The sequence below is a fragment of the Neolamprologus brichardi genome, chromosome 12 (genome assembly GCF_056152115.1).
Source record: "Neolamprologus brichardi isolate AB-2024 chromosome 12, ASM5615211v1, whole genome shotgun sequence".
Classification (NCBI taxonomy): Eukaryota; Metazoa; Chordata; class Actinopteri; order Cichliformes; family Cichlidae; genus Neolamprologus; species Neolamprologus brichardi.
Genome location: NC_142115.1, coordinates 1,593,001 through 1,612,507, shown reverse-complemented (window position 1 = coordinate 1,612,507; position 19,507 = coordinate 1,593,001). Strand labels below are relative to the sequence as shown.

General features: G+C 41.5%; 1 protein-coding gene across 1 annotated transcript in view; it reads right to left on the bottom strand.

The window, feature by feature from the left end:
• nr6a1a (nuclear receptor subfamily 6, group A, member 1a) overlaps positions 1-19,507 on the bottom strand; it is a 124,972-nt gene that overhangs the window by 83,140 nt on the left and 22,325 nt on the right. Inside the window, exon 2 of the mRNA XM_087848869.1 lies at positions 9,841-9,885. Coding sequence (XP_087704995.1) covers positions 9,841-9,885 — 45 coding nt within the window. The remainder of the gene's footprint in view (positions 1-9,840; positions 9,886-19,507) is intronic.

The following is a 19,507-nucleotide window of genomic DNA, read 5'->3' as shown; positions in this document are numbered from 1 at the left end:
CGCTGTCGGTGAGTTTGAGCTCTGACTGAAAACCATCGACCGTTGACTGTACCTTGAGGGACACCACAGCACAAATGACTCTGGATTTTCTAGAAGCCATTCACCATGATGCATGATTTAAGAAACAAAACAACAGTCTGCACACCTGCACATGGACTCTGGATCAAGCCGATCCGAGTCTCCTGCACAGACCTCATCACAGGAGCTGCACCCCTGGAGGAGCTCGCTCTTAAGGCTGCAATAAACATTCATTGCTGTCGGTGGGTTTACAGCAGAATAACTCACTGATCAATGAATGCAGACTGCGGTTCAAACACGCCGTTCCCCAAACACCACGACTGGGTTTAAAGAAGCTTTTTTGTAGAAGCCTCAGAAGAGAAGGTGGGTTCATCGAACGAAGGAGCTGATCAGGTAATAAAGCCGTGAATGTGACCGGAGCTGGGCTCCTGTGGAGGGAGCTCATGTTGTGCAATATAATTGTTCACAGAAACAATTGTGACACACATGAAGTCGGAGATTGCCAAAGCAGCAGCAGATGCTACTTTAAGTCCCAGTAACATGGGAGTGATGGATGTACTGGAATGCACACACAGAAGCCCTGCGTGCATCTCTACATAAGATTTATTTGAATAACCATCACTGACCCTGCCCTGTGGACACTTTTTCAAACATATACATGTTTATTGTTAACAGCTGGCGGTGTGTAGAGCCACGATTTGTCATGATTTTCACCCAGGTTTAAATAACATCCAGCTGGGACACTTCCAAAGTAACGACAGGAACGAGCTCTTTGGCTAAACGGAGACACGCCCTGAGCTGCTGATTACCCAGCAGCCCTCTGTTCATGAGAACTATTCAGAGTAACAACGACGGTCATTTTAAACATGCGATTTCAGAACCTTTCATTCGCCGGACTAATAAATCCTGAAACTCTCTGTGTGGATGGATCCCTCAGCAAACTCTTCAAATGCTGCCTTGGCAGATGAAGTCAGTACACACAACACCTTTGTTCTAGAACTTCATGCACATATTACACGTGCATATATGCATATATTATACTGCACCGTCTGCACAGCGAGCACGTCACATGGCTGTTTGTACACGTTGTTATCCACTGTTGTCGTGCAGCCGTTAGTGTACAATTACTGTCACCACACAACAGCACATCTCTAACAACAGGACTGTCACAATATCACATTTTGACTTTTATCACAGTAATTCTGGTCATAAAAATCCACCGTGTGTTATTACAACATCTGCTGTTAGACTCACTGCAGTAATGAATCAGTTATTATCACGATAACAGCTTCTTAACATTACTCGATTCTTTTTTATGCATACATATCAGGGTGTCTCACTGAAGCAGAAAAGTTCTGATATGAACAGAAGTTTGATTGGGGGGGGGTTAACCCTTTAAGACCTACCATAGAACCAAGTCCGCCAGAGCTTATATTATATGTTTACATGCTGTGGAGCCATTTTTGGGAGCATTTCAAGTTGCTATACATCAATACAACCATTACAGCCCAGATTTTAATAATATGTCTGCATTAAGTGCATAGTTATTACATAAATTGCAAAAAAGTGCAATAAACTACAAAAAAATTGAAAATCGTTTTTGTTTTTTTAACATATATTTCTAGTTAGAGAAATTTAAGAGGCTTATCCCTCAAAACTGTAAATACAAAAAAGTTGCACAAAATAGTTTCCCACCACAGGAAATTTATTTTGAGTGTCTTCATAGTTTTATTTTTGAAATACACCAATTTTTATACACTGCAGGAAAAACGAAAATAAATATTATAATGCAAATTTGCAAAAAAGCAGCATATACATCAAAATAAACTATTTCCAGCAGTGCAATATGAGTCCTAAGCATCCCAGAAACCACACAGAAAGTCATAAAGTCAAACATAACTTTTAAAAACACCAGTATAGGCTCATGAGGGCCTGATGGTAAAAAAAAAAAACGACATTTCCGCGAAATGACGTCACTTCCTGTTTCGGGCAGGTCATGGCGGACATGCAAAAGTTCGCGCTGACGTCTATTCCAACGTAGGAAGTGTTATGAACAGCTGATCGGATCGGCAAAGCGTGTTTCTGGAATATTATGTTTTTGTTGCTGCAAGCGCTTTTTATGCAGTTTTTGCAAAGCTATATGTGGAAGGAAACTGTGACCGAGGACAAGCTGATGGCATAAGATGTAAGTACAACTCCTCCGGTTTCATATGCAAAAAAAATTATTGCGCTAGCTTACGTGGTTGCAGAGCTACCGGGATTTAAAAACAGAGCGTGCCCACTCCGACCGGTCAAATACATCTACAAAACAACTGTTTTGTCTTTTTTATGGCAATTAAATTCAAATGTAAGTTGATCAGCAAGCGATTTCTCTAAGTTTGTTCCAGGCCTCTGAGCAATGCTTTCATTCTACAAATGGATCACAGTCTGAAAAGACGGATAACAAAAACCCACAAACAAGATTTTAAGACTGTTTTCCCCACAGTGGGCCTGTCACAGTCACAGCACCTGTGAGTACAAACACTGGGCTTTAATCGTGCACACATGTAAGGGGACAATTCTTAAAATCAGAGAATAAATGCTCAGAAAAGTGAGGAAGAAGGAATTTTACTGAAACTTTTCCATACATGAGCAGAGACACGAGCAAAGACTCGGACATGGGATAATCTAAGAACATTAATATATCGTAGAAGACAACATGTCATTGAAAGAAAGGATTAAAGCCCCTCCCTGTATGATCGTATCATTGGTTTATTATTAGTCGCTGTATCGTGTGACTGATCGCTGACAATGACTAACAGCATGTTTTTCTCTTTTCCAGGCTTCATGTGATTGTTTGGTGATTCCCTGAATCCTGGCTCTGTGTGAACATCGAGGACACGCTTTCATTTATGTAGCATCACTGTCATGTTGTGGTGACTGTTCCCTCAGTGCAGTCCCAGCGTAGGCAGGGGGCTCGGGTGCTGCCTAAAGCGCTCCTCCCACCACCATCCAGATGCTGAATTCCTCAACCCCAGTTTTCCATTACTGACTGAAAGCCTCGGCGACACTTCTGCTCCTGTTTGTTAATGTCGCCTCGTTTAGCCAGGCTGGAAATACAACAAGCTACAAAGTCGGTCATACTTCACGACATTCCAGGAATTCCAAGGTAGAAGCGAGCCAGGGACAGAACGGACATGGCTGCTGTGGGGGCTTTGCAGCCTTTTGTAATTACACAACCAACACAACAACACACAACCCAGATATATTATGACTTCAGTTTATAATCACCTTAAATATGATTAAACATATACACTTTTTTAAGGGTTGAGCCTCATTCCCACATGTCGCTGGAGGAGACGCAGACATGTGGGAATAATCGTGCTGCAACTGTGAGGTTGTGTTAACATGCTGCGAAATTTCAAACACACTCATGTTTCTGCAGCCAGAGTGTGTGTGTGTGTGTGTGTGTGTGTGTGTGTGTGTGTGTGTGTGTGTGTGTGTGTGTGTGTGTGTGTGTGTGTGTGTTTTACATTTACAGTGGGAAAGTGTTGGGGGGGGCATTGAGGAGCAGCCTGGGTCACTTCTTTACTGGTTTACTAAGCAGCAGAGGGACACAGATGCATGTTGCGTACATATGTGTTTAAAATATTACGATATGTTATGAAAGAAAGAACTGAAGAGTTAAATACTTTGACCTGAAGATGAACGTAGAGAAAATGAATCTAAACGTCCTCTTATCTGGGATTCGGCTGCAGCAGAAACACTCGTCGTCTGTAAACTGGAGCCACTATAAGCCTGCTGCAACTCTAAAGCTCCAGGTGAACTGTGCTGATTAATGTACAAATAAATGAGTAAATGTCAGCGCGAGGACTATCTGCAGAGGCCTGCTGAAAGCGCGAGGACTATCTGCAGAGGCCTGCGCGGCGGATGGACACGTTTGCTACACAAACTGTGCCTGTTTATCCCTGTGGTGTCAGGCTTTGTCATCATACACTGTGAAGTTACAGCCACTGACACTGAGAACTGCGTGACCCACTTCTCCCTGACCTGGAAACACTCCGCAGGCTGACCTGCAGTCCGACGCCAACGCAACTCGCATCAAGCGAAGGAAGAAAAAAGGCACAGCGAACGAAATCTAGGCTCAACGTAAATTATTAAAGGCTAACACGATGAGAAAGCACAGAGGTCAGCAGCAGAGTGTGAAATCCACTTTATGTGAGCTGAAGGGAATAAAGAGCAGGCATCTGAAGTGTTCGACTGCTCTGCTTTGTAGCAGCAAAATCAAAACCCGGTGATCCTGAATGACTTCTGGACACAGCCATGTGAAGTTAGCCCAGTTATGTGAGGACAAAGGAGAAGCATGTGCTGGGCGCAGGCCAAGTGCTTCCATATGGGTGTTGAGTTCACTGGGTCCAGGTGGCACGTGGGATCATACGTCACATGGGGGTCCAGCAGGGGTCTGCTGCCCCCTCATGGTGTGTGCTGTGCAGTGTCGCACGTTTACATTACAGCTCAGCTGCTTTGGCACATCTCATCGTCCTGGTCTGCAGCTCCCTCATTTAACTCGTGACACTTTTTGTGTCGTGACTCAGAAAGATGAAAAGCAGCTTTGACGTTGTGTAAAGAGTTTATTTTGTCAGACGACAACTCCAGAAATGTATTGCACGTCTTCTCATTTGCTAACAGTCCTTGATACCAAACTACTGATGATCAGCTCCCACACGCCCCGTGCATGAGCTCAGCACCAGGAAGATAAAGGCCACAGCAAATGTAAACACAGTATTCTGCTATTCTGACCTTTCACTGTTACACTGTAACTGTTTGCAAATGTTTTAGCACATCAGAGCGAACAATGAGAACAACGAAGTGAAAGGACGGCACAGCTGAGCCAAAGCAACAACTATTAGAATATTATAAATATCATAACACCGTCCTACATGTCATGTCGACGTTTTACCTTCATCGTTTGTAATCTGTACCGCTGCAGAGGTCACTGATTCATTAACAAACGTGAGGTAAAAACCCTGCAATATTCCATATGAGTAACACAGAGTGACTTTGTAAAGTATTTATTTGTTATACCAATTTATGGGAATGAATTTCGATATAATAACTGAAGGAACAAAACCAATAAACAAACTAAATGTATCAATTTTATGTATCAATGTATCAACCAGGTCCAGTCTGATAAATGCAAAAAGAAATAAATGTTCTCAAACTATTTCACGGCCTCTTTTCTTTATACACCACCCGTCCACGTGCACTAAGACGACATGAAATCCATATATGACATTATTTTATTTGTTTGTAGTTTGAGTAGAACAGTTACAGGACTGAGTGGGAAACAGTGTGTACAGATCCAGTCAGTCCAGCTGCTCAGGGACAAAGTTGAGAAGAGAAAGTCTCCACCTGGTAATGATTAACCACGAAACCACAACCATCACCAAAGGACACTGATAAGCCATTGGTCACTGAAGGGGAGGGGGTCAGAGAAGAATGAGGACCAGGTCAGCACAGGGCGACTGGAGGCAGAGCTCAAAACACGAAATTAACAACTATGTTTAAAATACATAAACTACAAATTCATTTTGAAGCCTACAGAAAAGTCCTTCACTGAAATAAAATGGCCCATCAGCCAATCAGCTTCCAGCTGATTAACAATAACGAGTCTAATTCAGTCGTTTATTTTTATCCATCTTTAAACCACATTCATCAAAACTCTTTCAATAAACGTCATGAATTTGCTTCTTTCTTCCACAACAAACGTTCTGGTGTTAGAGGTGATGTGTGCTGTTCTCGTTTATCACAGTTCACATTCTGATCAAACTACTGCTGTGAGTCCACATCCCTGCTAACCTACAAATCTAGATCCACCAGCTCTGTTTCTCTCAGCTGTGCTGTAATCACTCCACTGCTCCACAGCCATGAGTATTTACAGATATTTCTAAACGGTCTTTCTCAGCTTGATATTTGGGAAAGACACATTTACAAACAGCTGTATGAAGAACTTCACAGTCTGTAATGATAAGGACCAATAAGGTTTCAGAAACAGCTCTTACTAAAGTCACGAGGACCTGAAGACCAGCAGTCGTGGTTTAATTTGATCCCTTTCATTTTAATTCAAAGACTTCACGAGTTTAACAGGTCAGGTTCCTGGTTGGGTTACATCACAGCTGAAGGGTCAAACTTTTAATATTTCATAACTTTAGATCTGCACAGGCTTCAGTCAGGGGTCTGTCCTCGGTCTACTACTCTTTAACCTTCATGTAGTAATAATATGAAGAGTCATAATGTGTCCTGCTGCTCTTATGTACTTTCTACTCTGATCTTCTAACCTCTGCTCACAATGAGCTGCACTGACATTAACAGATGTGTCAAAACTTGGAGACGAGACTTTCTCGTTTGTCTAAATTTGATCAGATTTAACTTCCATGTATGTGATGAAAGTGTTGATGATCATATTAATAAGGCCACCAGACCTCCTTTCTATTCCATTCATAACAAGCAGGTCAGATTACTGTAACACTGCACTGGACTTTCAGTAGAACTAGTTCAGGACATTCAAATTAGGCTGGGACAACGCGTCGACGTAATCGATTACGTCGATATATATATATATATATATATAGATATATCTATATATATCTATATCTATCTATATATATATATCTATATCTCTCTCTCTCTCTCTCTCTCTATATATATATATATATATATATATATATATATATATATATATATATATATATATATAGAGAGAGAGAGAGAGATATAGAGATATATAGATATATCTATATATATCTATATCTATCTATATATATATATCTATATCTATCTATATCTCTATATATATATATCTCTATATATATATAGAGATATATATAGAGATATATATATATAGATATATATCTATATCTATATATCTATATATATATCTCTATATATATATAGAGATATATATATAGATATATATATATAGATATATATCTATATCTATATATCTATATCTATATCTATCTATATCTATATCTATATCTATATATATATATATCTATATATATATATATCTATATATATATCTATATATATATCTATATATATATATATATATATATATATATATATATATCTATATATATATATATATATATATATATATAGAGATATAGATATATATAGAGATATAGATATATATAGATATATATATATCTCAACCAGATCCTTATCAAATTATTTTGATATTATGCTTTCCATATAATTATTTTGTAATTATTCGAATTCATCTGTGTGCTGTGTGTGATTTATGATTTCAGGAACAAACAGAAAAGTCTGGAGGACTCCTGTCAGAGAAGACGTACACCGTGCACCCCCCAGGAGGCGGCTGTACTTACCGAGAGCGTCTTATCTATGATTTTAAAAGACAAGAGACCACTTGCTGTGGGTGAGGGATTCAAAGAAATGCTGACCACTTTCCAACCAGGTTACACTCTGCCGTCTAGGCGTCATTTTACAAGCATGATGGAGAGAAAGTGAAACTTCAGTGGAGAAACTAAGGAATGAACTAAAAAAAGCCACATCCATAATCTGCCTTACCACTGACGCTTGGACAAGTCTGGTCACAGAGTCCTACTGAGGGGTAACTTGTCATTTCATTATTTGTTCAAAGACGCCATTGCTGCTGTTTGTATATTATTAATTTTTTGCTATGATTTCCTTTCTTATATTTGTTTTGCAAACATTTAATTTTTTGTTAAAAACAGATTGTACTACAATGTTATTGTGGATTTGGTTTTGTGAATGAAGAGCACTTTTTGGCAGAAAGCAAAGTGAATGTTACATTTTGTTTGTTTAAAGACACCATTGTTGCTGTTTATTTGAAATGTTTTGTAACTTTTCCTTAATTTTATATGTTTGCACATTTCATTTCTTGTTAAATCTCTATTGTATTGATTGCACGACCTCTACAACTTTATTTTGCAATTTGTTTTATTAAAAGGTCTTCAAATGAATAAATTTGTGTTTTTCATTGATATACATAAATTAGTAAATGTGAAATTGCTATGCAAGTCAAATAATGGGGAAAAAATCATTAATCAAATCGAAATCGAATCGGATTGAAAAATTAATCGCTAGATTCATCGATTAGGAAAATAATCACTTTGCCCAGCCCTAATTAAATGCAGCAGCCGGGATCCTTACACATGAAAATATTATTCCCAGTAATACTTCCCTGGTTTAAGACAGGATGACCTTCTATTAATCCAAACACACTCAGTGTTTTTGGCCCGAGGTTCATCTCTGACACGCTCGGTTAACTATTCCCAGAATCAAATCAAATGTCACTGCTGCACGAATCCAAGAGATTTGCATGAATTTGGCTTTTAAACAGTTAACTTCCAACTGATGGAGATGAACGTGTGAGTGATGAAGTGTGCAACTCTTTCTTTTTTAAATGGACTTCATCTCTTTACGCTTCCCCAAAGAGCTCTGAACATCTGTGGCCAGGACGGCGCACCGTCGTAGGTTTACAGCCCCGTGGCGCACAAATCCATCTCCAATAAATGACCATCTGCTGCTTCATGACCACGACACGACTCACCTTCAGAGATTCTAGTGCAGAAAGTCCTGATATCAACTCTGTTATCTCAGAAATGTTTTATTTCTGAGATAACAGAGTTGATATCAGGACTTCATGTGCTGGGCTCGTGTTGGAAACAGCTGCAGCTAGCGCAGCTATTCGGTCGCTGACCTGCTTTTTTTGTCACTGAATGGAGGTCTGTGAATTCCCAGCCCTGTCACAGCATTTACAAGCCGGAGGAGGCTTTCTTCAGCCCCCCTTGACCTCTGCGTCACCCTTGCCCAGTGCGTGCACTGCAGCATCCTGGGATGAGAATAGAGCCAACAGAGCGAACCCACCTCGTCAAGTTTACAACCCAATCATGCCTGGGCTCATAAATCCACGGCTTCTCCTGCAGCACGCTGACAATGCCGCCATTCAGTGTGTGCGCAGGTTTAAGAGTTCCTCTCAGCTTCCTTCTACTTCTTAGCGACCCCTCCTCCACACACACACACACACACACACACACACACACAACCCTTTTTCCTCTTGCAGGTTTATGGAGGAACTATGAGAGCAGAGCTGCACACACACAGGTCAGCGTGGAGTCACGGTGAGGTCAGCACTTTTTGAACTGTGCACGACCTATGACCCTCTCCATGGTGCCACCTGGCGCTCCAATGGCAGCCAGGGGAGTCCTGAGTGAACTTCATCTGAACCTGGACCTTAACATTGGACCACTGCCTCACCCTGTCCCCCTGCATCCAGGAGTCACGTCTTCCTGACACATTTCTACAGCTTGTGTTGCATCTCTGCACGCCGTCCACCATCACCACAGAGATGTTGAAGACAACAAAGACGTCGATTACTTTCATTTATTGAAGTTCTCTGAGATCACATCGCTGAAGCAGACCATCAGGACTCGTTGTTTTATGAAATGTGTAAATGTGTTCAGACATTTCATTTCCACTTGTTGGATTTCTCCCTCCATGCTCGTCTGATGGAAGCGGCTGTCGTTGGGTTTATACCGCCCTCTTGTGGTTTTGATTGGAAACTAGAACCCGTTTATTTATTTCACATTTTACTTCACCACTAGAGGGAGACCTTTGTCTAAAGATCAGAAACTCAAAGTGAGGTTCAGCGTTGTTGGACCAGAGAAAAGTTCATGTGTTTTGGAGCAAACAGATACTGGCGGCAAATGTAACTAAATATTTTTCATTAGTACTTAAACAGAAAAGTAAGGGAAGAAAAGTAAGATTGAAATCTGAGATTTATGAACTTACCCATGTTGTTGTGCTCAGTTTCAAGCTGATGATCGCTGTAAAAACCTGCAGAGAAGAGGTGCGAGGTTAGTTACAGTTGCCAGTGTTGTTACAGAATACTGGTAATTATGATGATATTAACAAAAAGATTCACAATCTCGAACGTGCAATTAACTGATACACACAAAGTTTGGCTTCTTTTAGTTTGGCGCTTCAGTCAGTCAGACTTGAGTTGTGTCTGTAGCCCACACATCCACACTGACCAGCGCTGCTGCTCAGGGTAGCTGAGCAGGTCGTCTACTAACAGCTGCTCTGGTTTGCCAAATATACCAACCACGTTTCTCTCTGGTGTGCTGGACATGTCCAATGTGCGTGAATGTTAGATAGAAAGCTTGTGTGAATGGGCGAATGAGGCAAGTTACATAAAACCCTTTGAGTGCTCAGGTAGAGCAGAAAAGGCCGGTTCATTCATTTAAGCTGGAAGTCTGGAGGCTCCAGCACAGAGGGAACAACAAGAGCAGACGTGCTGAGCCCAGAGGATGAGCAGTCTAACTGAGTGTGGCCACACAGTCCCATCACAGTGTGTCCTTGCAGATATGAACATGGCTTGATGAGGATGCATGCAGAGAAAGCCCCCCCCCCCCCCCCCCCCCCCATCAGAAGAACACACCAGGCAGCGAAGCATAAGAAACTGTCGCACAAGCTGTTGCCAGGTCTGATCCTGCAACAATCAGACAGCAGGAACATAATTTCACATGAACAACATAAAAGTGTGGATCCTTCCTGTTTGATATCAGTGGTACAGGTTTGACACACCTTTGAGTAGATAACAGAATATTGTTGAAACACCACAGCCTGAGACTATTATGCTTTTATAAAGGTAGCTTATCCATCCTCTGATACTCGATCTCACAGTGGAAAAGGAGACTTGCATCATGGATGTGTGAATGTTTCAGTCGGTGTCTTAAACATCTTTTCACCTGTAACCTCGTCACTAAAATCCATGTCTCACTTTAGCAAACTCAGCATCAATCGCCTTCATTTGATGTTGTTTTTTGTGTAAATATATTGAGATGATCTCTGGTTCATGACTCATGCTCACCCCTGTGACAAATCTCCCACCACAACAGGCTGAAAAGACTCAGTGTGAAGCCTGTAAGCAAACTCTTTCTGATCCTCTCGGTGATTTTAAACTAAGTAGCGTGTGAGGAGCAGCACAGGTTTGCAGTATCATATAGTAATGCATTTACTGCTTTATTCAACCTGTTGGCTCCACTGAGATTTTACAATATAAGCATAATGTTGCATTTGAACTAATGATGAAGATCGTGCACTCTCAGGAAAGCGTTACGTGAGGTCATCCAGCAGGAGAAAAGCAGGGCCCTGCTTTAATACATGTGGCAGCTCCAGGAGTCTCCCCCTGCTGGCCTTTAAGAGGAATGCAGCTTTAAGGGGCTCCCACTGTAAGACTGGAAAGCTACATGCAGTCTATGATCACCAACAAGGCGTCCAAGTAAACTAAAACTAGACGTCAAAAAAATAGTGAACCAAAATAAAAATCAACAAAACAAAGTAACTGAGGGACTACAGTGTACTCACGAATCTGAAACAGAAAGAGTACTCGCAGTTACATGGAGAAATAAAGGGCAGACCCACTCAGACCTGAAACTGTGTGTGTGTGGTGTCACAGAGGTGTGACACAACAGCAACCGAGTGGACCTGAGAGCAGACCACAGTCATCTCACCATCATTGTTCACACTCAGGCTACAGTTCGCACAAGTAGGGCTGTGCGATATGACCAAAATCTCTTATCCCGATATAAGACATCTGTCGCCCCGATAACGATATAAATCACAAAAATGTAACATTTTCTGTAAAGTCTGTGAATCTCGGGCAGCTCGACTTGTGTGAAGTGTTTCCAGCTGTGCGTCATGTAGCTGAGTCGAGTGTTTTAACCGATGCATGAAACGATACATTTTTAGACATACAGTGGGGCAAAAAAGTATTTAGTCAGCCACCGATTGTGCAAGTTCCCCCACTTAAAATGATGACAGAGGTCAGTAATTTGCACCAGAGGTACACTTCAACTGTGAGAGACAGAATGTGAAAAAAAAATCCATGAATTCACATGGTAGGATTTGTAAAGAATTTATTCGTAAATCAGGGTGGAAAATAAGTATTTGGTCACCTCAAACAAGGAAAATCCCTGGCTCTCACAGACCTGTAACGTCTTCTGTAAGAAGCTTTTCTGTCCCCCACTCGTTACCTGTATGAATGGCACCTGTTTGACCTCATCATCTGTATAAAAGACACCTGTCCACAGCCTCAACCAGTCAGACTCCAAACTCCGCCATGGCCAAGACCAAAGAGCTTTCGAAGGACACCAGGAAAAGAATTGTAGACCTGCACCAGACTGGGAAGAGTGAATCTACAATAGGCAAGCAGCTTGGTGTGAAAAAATCAACTGTGGGAGCAATCATCAGAAAATGGAAGACATACAAGACCACTGATAATCTCCCTCGATCTGGGGCTCCACGCAAGATCTCATCCCGTGGGGTCAAAATGATCATGAGAACGGTGAGCAAAGATCCCAGAACCACACGGGGGGACCTGGTGAATGACCTGCAGAGAGCTGGGACCAAAGTAACAAAGGTCACCATCAGTAACACACTACAACGGCAGGGAATCAAATCCCGCAGTGCCAGACGTGTTCCGCTGCTGAAGCCAGTGCATGTCCAGGCCCGTCTGAAGTTTGCCAGAGAGCACATGGATGATACAGCAGAGGATTGGGAGAATGTCATGTGGTCAGATGAAACCAAAGTAGAACTTTTTGGTATAAACTCAACTCGTCGTGTTTGGAGGAAGAAGAATACTGAGTTGCATCCCAAGAACACCATACCTACTGTGAAGCATGGGGGTGGAAACATCATGCTATGGGGCTGTTTTTCTGCCAAGGGGACAGGACGACTGATCCGTGTTAAGGACAGAATGAATGGGGCCAAGTATCGTGAGATTTTGAGCCAAAACCTCCTTCCATCAGTGAGAACTTTGAAGAGGAAACGAGGCTGGGTCTTCCAACATGACAATGATCCAAAACACACCGCCCGGGCAACAAAGGAGTGGCTCCGTAAGAAGCATTTGAAAGTCCTGGAGTGGCCTAGCCAGTCTCCAGACCTCAGCCCCATAGAAAATCTGTGGCGGGAGTTGAAAGTCCGTGTTGCTCGGCGACAGCCCCAAAACATCACTGCTCTTGAGAAGATCTGCATGGAGGAATGGGCCAAAATACCAGCTACTGTGTGTGCAAACCTGGTAAAGACCTATAGTAAACGTTTGACCTCTGTTATTGCCAACAAAGGTTATGTTACAAAGTATTGAGTTGTATTTTTGTTATTGACCAAATACTTATTTTCCACCCTGATTTACGAATAAATTCTTTACAAATCCTACCATGTGAATTCATGGATTTTTTTTTCACATTCTGTCTCTCACAGTTGAAGTGTACCTCTGGTGCAAATTACTGACCTCTGTCATCATTTTAAGTGGGGGAACTTGCACAATCGGTGGCTGACTAAATACTTTTTTGCCCCACTGTAAGTTGTAACGGCGCCGTTTTCTTTGTGAGTGTTTATCACACGGCGTGCTGCGGGGAAAAGCCTGTTCTAACATTTGAGTCTAAGGTTGATTTTTTAGCACCTGGCGTCTTTTTTACTTCTCATCCGTAAATAATCTGCTTTTTCACGTGATTCAGTTTATTTTGAAAAGTCTCAACAGGATCTTGAGCTTTATTGTGAAAGGTTTATGTGGAACATAAACAAGCGGACATGCGATGGTGTTACAACGCATAAAAACAGGCGCTTGTCCGTCAGTAGTGTGGTTATATTAAATATAAGAGAAAGAGAGAACTTTAAGAAATTAATAATAACTACAGTGACATCAAAACATGAGAAAATATTGCTGTAAACAGTTTATTTTGTGACACCACGAAACAAACGATAGCGTAAAATTAAACGATCATCCGATATATATGGTTATATCGAACAGCCCTACACACAAGCTCACCAAAGCTGGACGATAGAAGACTGGAAACATGTTGCCCAGTCTGACACATCTCAAAATAAAAATCAGACAGTTATCATCAGAATTGGTGATAAACATCCTCCTGATCCATCCTGCTTTGTATCAGCACTACAGACTGGAGCTGGAGTGATGTGGGGGATATGTTAGAAGGAAAATGTAGAGGAAACTTCTCTGGTTTGATCTCAGTTTGGTCAATTTAGTTTTCACAAGCAACCTGATGAAGTTTGGTTGCTTTCCTGTGAGACACCTGCCGTCAGAGCGCTGCAACATCTGAACTTTAATGCCACATATTCACCTCTAATATTCACATCATCAAGAACATTAAAGCTAAAAAAGTTTCATTATAAAAAGTAAAAAAATAAATTATTATAACTCTGATTAACTCCAAACACAACATGAGTCGTTTTAATACAGCTGACCTTCTTCTTATCTCGTGTGTTCATTCATGCACGTTTGTTTTCACTATCATTCGTTTTGACTTGCTAACTGGGTTATTGTGAGTCCAGGCTTCAGTCATTAGTTAGAAACAAACACTAACCCTGATCAGGGAATGCTTCCTAGCTTCCTATCTGATGCTGCTTCTGTAGGAAACACTTTGCAGCTCGTTTCCTTCACGTGTCGCCGCGTCCATGTTGTACGCAAAGACTCAAAGTCTCCACCAAACTAGTAAAAGCTGACAGCGCTGGACCACACAGTGGGAACAGTTTTTATGCACACCCGGACACATCATCGGGCTCCCCTAACCCCACGACAGTCTGCTTGCTTCATATTAGTTACCCACTTGCTGTCTCAGCTTTATTAGACCCACATTTTTACCTCCTGCAGCAGCCTGGCCATCTGTGCAGCCACCAAGTGACTGGTTCTCACTTACATAGCACCGAGCTCCATCAGTCACATCCAGACTGGTGCATAACCCCCCCATCTGTGTCAGTGTACCACCCTGCTATCAACAGCTGTAGACCCTTGACCCGACACACGCCAGCTGCCTGCACCTGACCCCTCCATCCCAACCCCCCTCCAACACCAGGGCATATGTTCTCCCTGGAGCTCACACACGGACACACACGTGCCTCAGTCAGCCGAACAAACACACGTTACATATGTAACATCCATGTAACAAGCATGTTCCCACCTCGACTGTTCTGAGAAGCTGCAGCTTTGAAGTGAGACAAGAAGTTTCACCTCAAACTGCAGAGAAGTTCACCTGCAGCCATGATATCTGTGCAAGCATTTGGAGCTTGTCGACTGAAGGACCACAGCATACTTTTATGTGTCTACACCAACTTTATCTCACATCTCTTACAATTACAGTTTAGTTATAAGAGGCATGTGTAGGTATGGCAGATGTACCTGAGATAAGCCTCGTCATTAACGAGTCGCTGATAACCTGTTAAAAAACGTCTTTTCATTACTGCTCTTTAGGGTTCAGGCTTTGAAACGTCTGCACATCAGCACAATCAGAGAATGAAGCTGTGGACTTTCAATATTTATCGTTTACAGTTTCGTTGACACAAAATGTATTTTGGCGTCCAAAACTTCAAAAACATACATGAGTAATAAAAACCATCTATTAAAGATGGTTAACAGTGCTTTGTGTTAACTCCTCACACACCCCCACACACAACAATGGGCATCAGTGGGATTCCCTTTGTGAGGCTCAGCAATTAACACGACTATAGCTCTGTGAAGCTGAATGTTTCCACGTCCACTGGTGTCGTCCATAAGATTGTAACAAAAGCAGGAGACCTATTACAGTTAGAAACCAACGTTAATTATTAACCCTTTAAGACCGACCATAGAACCAAGTCCACCAGAGCTTATATTATATGTTTACATGCTGTGGAGCCATTTTTGGGAGCATTTCAAGTTGCTATACATCAATACAACCATTACAGCCTAGATTTTAATAATATGTCTGCATTAAGTGCATAGTAATTACATAAATTGCAAAAAAGTGCAATAAACTACAAAAAAATTGAAAATCGTTTTTGTTTTTTTAACATATATTTCTAGTTAGAGAAATTTAAGAGGCTTATCCCTCAAAACTGTAAATACAAAAAAGTTGCACAAAATAGTTTCCCACCACAGGAAATTTATTTTGAGTGTCTTCATAGTTTTATTTTTGAAATACACCATTTTTTATACACTGCAGGAAAAACGAAAATAAATATTATAATGCATCCAAAGCTTCAAAAACATACATGAGTAATAAAAACCATCTATTAAAGATGGCTAACAGTAGCCAGGTTAACAGTGCTTTGTGTTAACTCCTCACACACCCCCACACACAACAATGGGCATCAGTGGGATTCCCTTTGTGAGGCTCACAGCAATTAACACGACTATAGCTCTGTGAAGCGTCAGTGCCAAATGTTTCCACGTCCACTGGTATCGTCCATAAGATTGTAACAAAAGCAGGAGACCTATTACAGTTAGAAACCAACGTTAATTATTAACCCTTTAAGACCGACCATAGAACCAAGTCCACCAGAGCTTATATTATATGTTTACATGCTGTGGAGCCATTTTTGGGAGCATTTCAAGTTGCTATACATCAATACAACCATTATAGCCTAGATTTTAATAATATGTCTGCATTAAGTGCATAGTAATTACATAAATTGCAAAAAAGTGCAATAAACTACAAAAAAATTGAAAATAGTTTTTGTTTTTTTAACATATATTTCTAGTTAGAGAAATTTAAGAGGCTTATCCCTCAAAACTGTAAATACAAAAAAGTTGCACAAAATAGTTTCCCACCACAGGAAATTTATTTTGAGTGTCTTCATAGTTTTATTTTTGAAATACACCAATTTTTATACACTGCAGGAAAAACGAAAATAAATATTATTGTGCAAATTTGCAAAAAAGCAGCATATGCATCAAAATAAACTATTTCCAGCAGTGCAATATGAGTCCTAAGCATCCCAGAAACCACACAGAAAGTCAGAAAGTCAAACATAACTTTTAAAAACACCAGTATAGGCTCATGAGGCCCTGATGGTAAAAAAAAAACTACATTTCTGCAAAATGATGTCACTTCCGGCTTCGGGAAAGACATGGCGGACATGCGATAGTTCGCACTGATGGACGTAGGAAGTGTTACAAACAGCTGATCGGATCGGCAAAGCGTGTTTCTGGAATATTATGTTTTTGTTGCTGCAAGTGCTTTTTATGCAGTTTTTGCAAAGCTATATGTGGAAGGAAACTGTGACCGAGGACAAGCTGATGGCATAAGATGTAAGTACAACTCCTCCGGTTTCATATGCAAAAACAATTATTGCGCTAGCTTACGTGGTTGCAGAGCTACCGGGATTTAAAAATAGTTACGCAAAACGGAGCGTGCTGCTCTGACCGGTTTTAAAGGGTTAAAAACACCCCCTCTGTTATGAGAATAACAGTAAAGAGTTTGTCGCTTTTTTGTTTGCTTCTTCCAAAAGATTCCCACCTGTGTCTCCTGCACTCTTCATCCTGCCCTCATCACACACGGACACAAAATCCTCCAGTGGGAAAGAAACGGTCTCTGCAGATGCAGCCACACTCGTCACATCTGTCACGTGTGGAGATTCAACATGAAACTATAACGAGCAAGATGTGAGTGTCGTATCAACACGTTATCATTATAATGATGAATAATGGGGGGTGAGCCAAACGAACACTGATTGGAGCCGTCGTGGTCCACAGACATCGTTCATCACTACAACCACTGTTGACAATCCGAGCTCCTGTTGCCTAGGCAACCTTTAAGTACTTATCCCTCTTTACATACACAGCAGAGTATTCTTCATTGTCACTGACAGTCAGTTTAGGCGCTCACCTTGAAGCTGAAAAGATTAACCTGGGACCCAGCACCACCGTGAAGTCGTTCATTTTTTTATTTGATTTTTCTCCTCTGTGGCGTCCACTCAGCACATCGCTGCGAGTCCATGTGTGAAGACGTGTCTTAGGGCACTGCATTCACTGCTGTCTGAATAACCATTGTTTCTGGAACCGTAAGTATAGCTGACTACTGCTCTGTTTCCATTAGTCGTACGAGAGGTCTGAGTATAAGTCACTACAGACTTGAATGAGATTATTGGAGATGGTGGGTGTTTGGAAGCAAGAACAACACATTTAAAATCTAAAACACTACCATGTTGCAGGAACGTCTTCTTTCAATATCCGGCCAGTGTGTGTAAAAGGCCACGCTGAGAGCACAGCGGTCCTGCCACACATCAATTTCCAATTTTCTTTCTGCTCGTCAGCTCTTAATAACAACATTTATGTGACTGGAGCAGGGCGACGTGACCAAAAATATCTATCACAAAATTTGTGATAACGATATAACTGACGATATAATTGATGTGAGACAAAATACTTTACAACTCCACAACTTTATTAGTGCAAAAAAAACCCATCAATGTATTTTCACTTATACATTGCAGCTGTTTTTTATCTGCATTAAAGTTATATAAAAATGTAACAGTGCAAATGCAAACTCCTCGCTGACAGTTTAACCAAAAGGCATTTCCAGTGGAAACTGGCCGACATATCCTCAGCATAACCATGTATAACATCCACTAAACTTAAAAAGAGGTTATACACACACAATACGGTAATATTATGTTGAAGCACAGTACGTATCACTCCGCGAGGCTCCGCCTACGATAGCCGTAATGCTCCGACAATCCATCAAGCGGTGCGGCTTCGTAGCTTAGCAAAGTCGTACTGAAACATCTGACAGATTTTCGAGCGCCGTGCACATAAAATCGTCTCGAGGTCAGTAAACACAACCAGAGTTCATACATAAGGCACACGGGATTATAAGGGGCTCTGTCGACTTTCAGAAAAATCAAAGGATTGATTTTAAGTGCCGTATTTTCCAAAAACACGGTAATAACGACGGCCCGCTAGCATGCTCTACCAAAAATAGTGCTTTGTTGTTTATCTGACGGACGAAAGCTAAACCAGTTCCACACCAGTGAAGCTGTAGCATTTTTACAAACCAGTTCAGGTTCATCTGTTTCATTTAACGATCCACTTTCGCCGCCATGCTTTTTCCGACGTGTGCGTATGAAAACAAAGGCACTGCACATGCGCGTTTTACCCATACTTCATTTTCTTATCGTTGCCCAACATTACACCAGTATTACCATGAACAGTATGATATGTCCCAGCACTAACTGGGATCAAGTCTTGTTTCGGTTCGTACGAGGTTGTCGTGTCTGTCGATAACAGACCAGCAGCAGAGCTCTCCGGTGTGTGGTCTCTGTTGCTAATCCTCATGACGGCTTATTGACCGTGATAGCCTGAGGCTGGAGAGGCTTCGAGCAGCAGAGCCTGCTCCGCTGCGGCCCATTGTGTGCGGACAATGAAAGGCTGCATCTTTAACCTTTCACCTTTAAAACCTCTGCAACCTCAGGGCTAATCAGCTCGCTATCAAAATAACATACCGCCTCCTGTCCCCCTGTGGATGGAGACACGCTCAACGCAAGGTTTATAACAAGTGGCTCGATACCGCATCAGCCTATCAGAACGGGCGGCTCTGAGCTGTATTGAGCAAATGTATTTTTCTGCATTTGCAGACAACAACAGGCTAAAATATATGAATTTTATAGCAGCCTGACACCT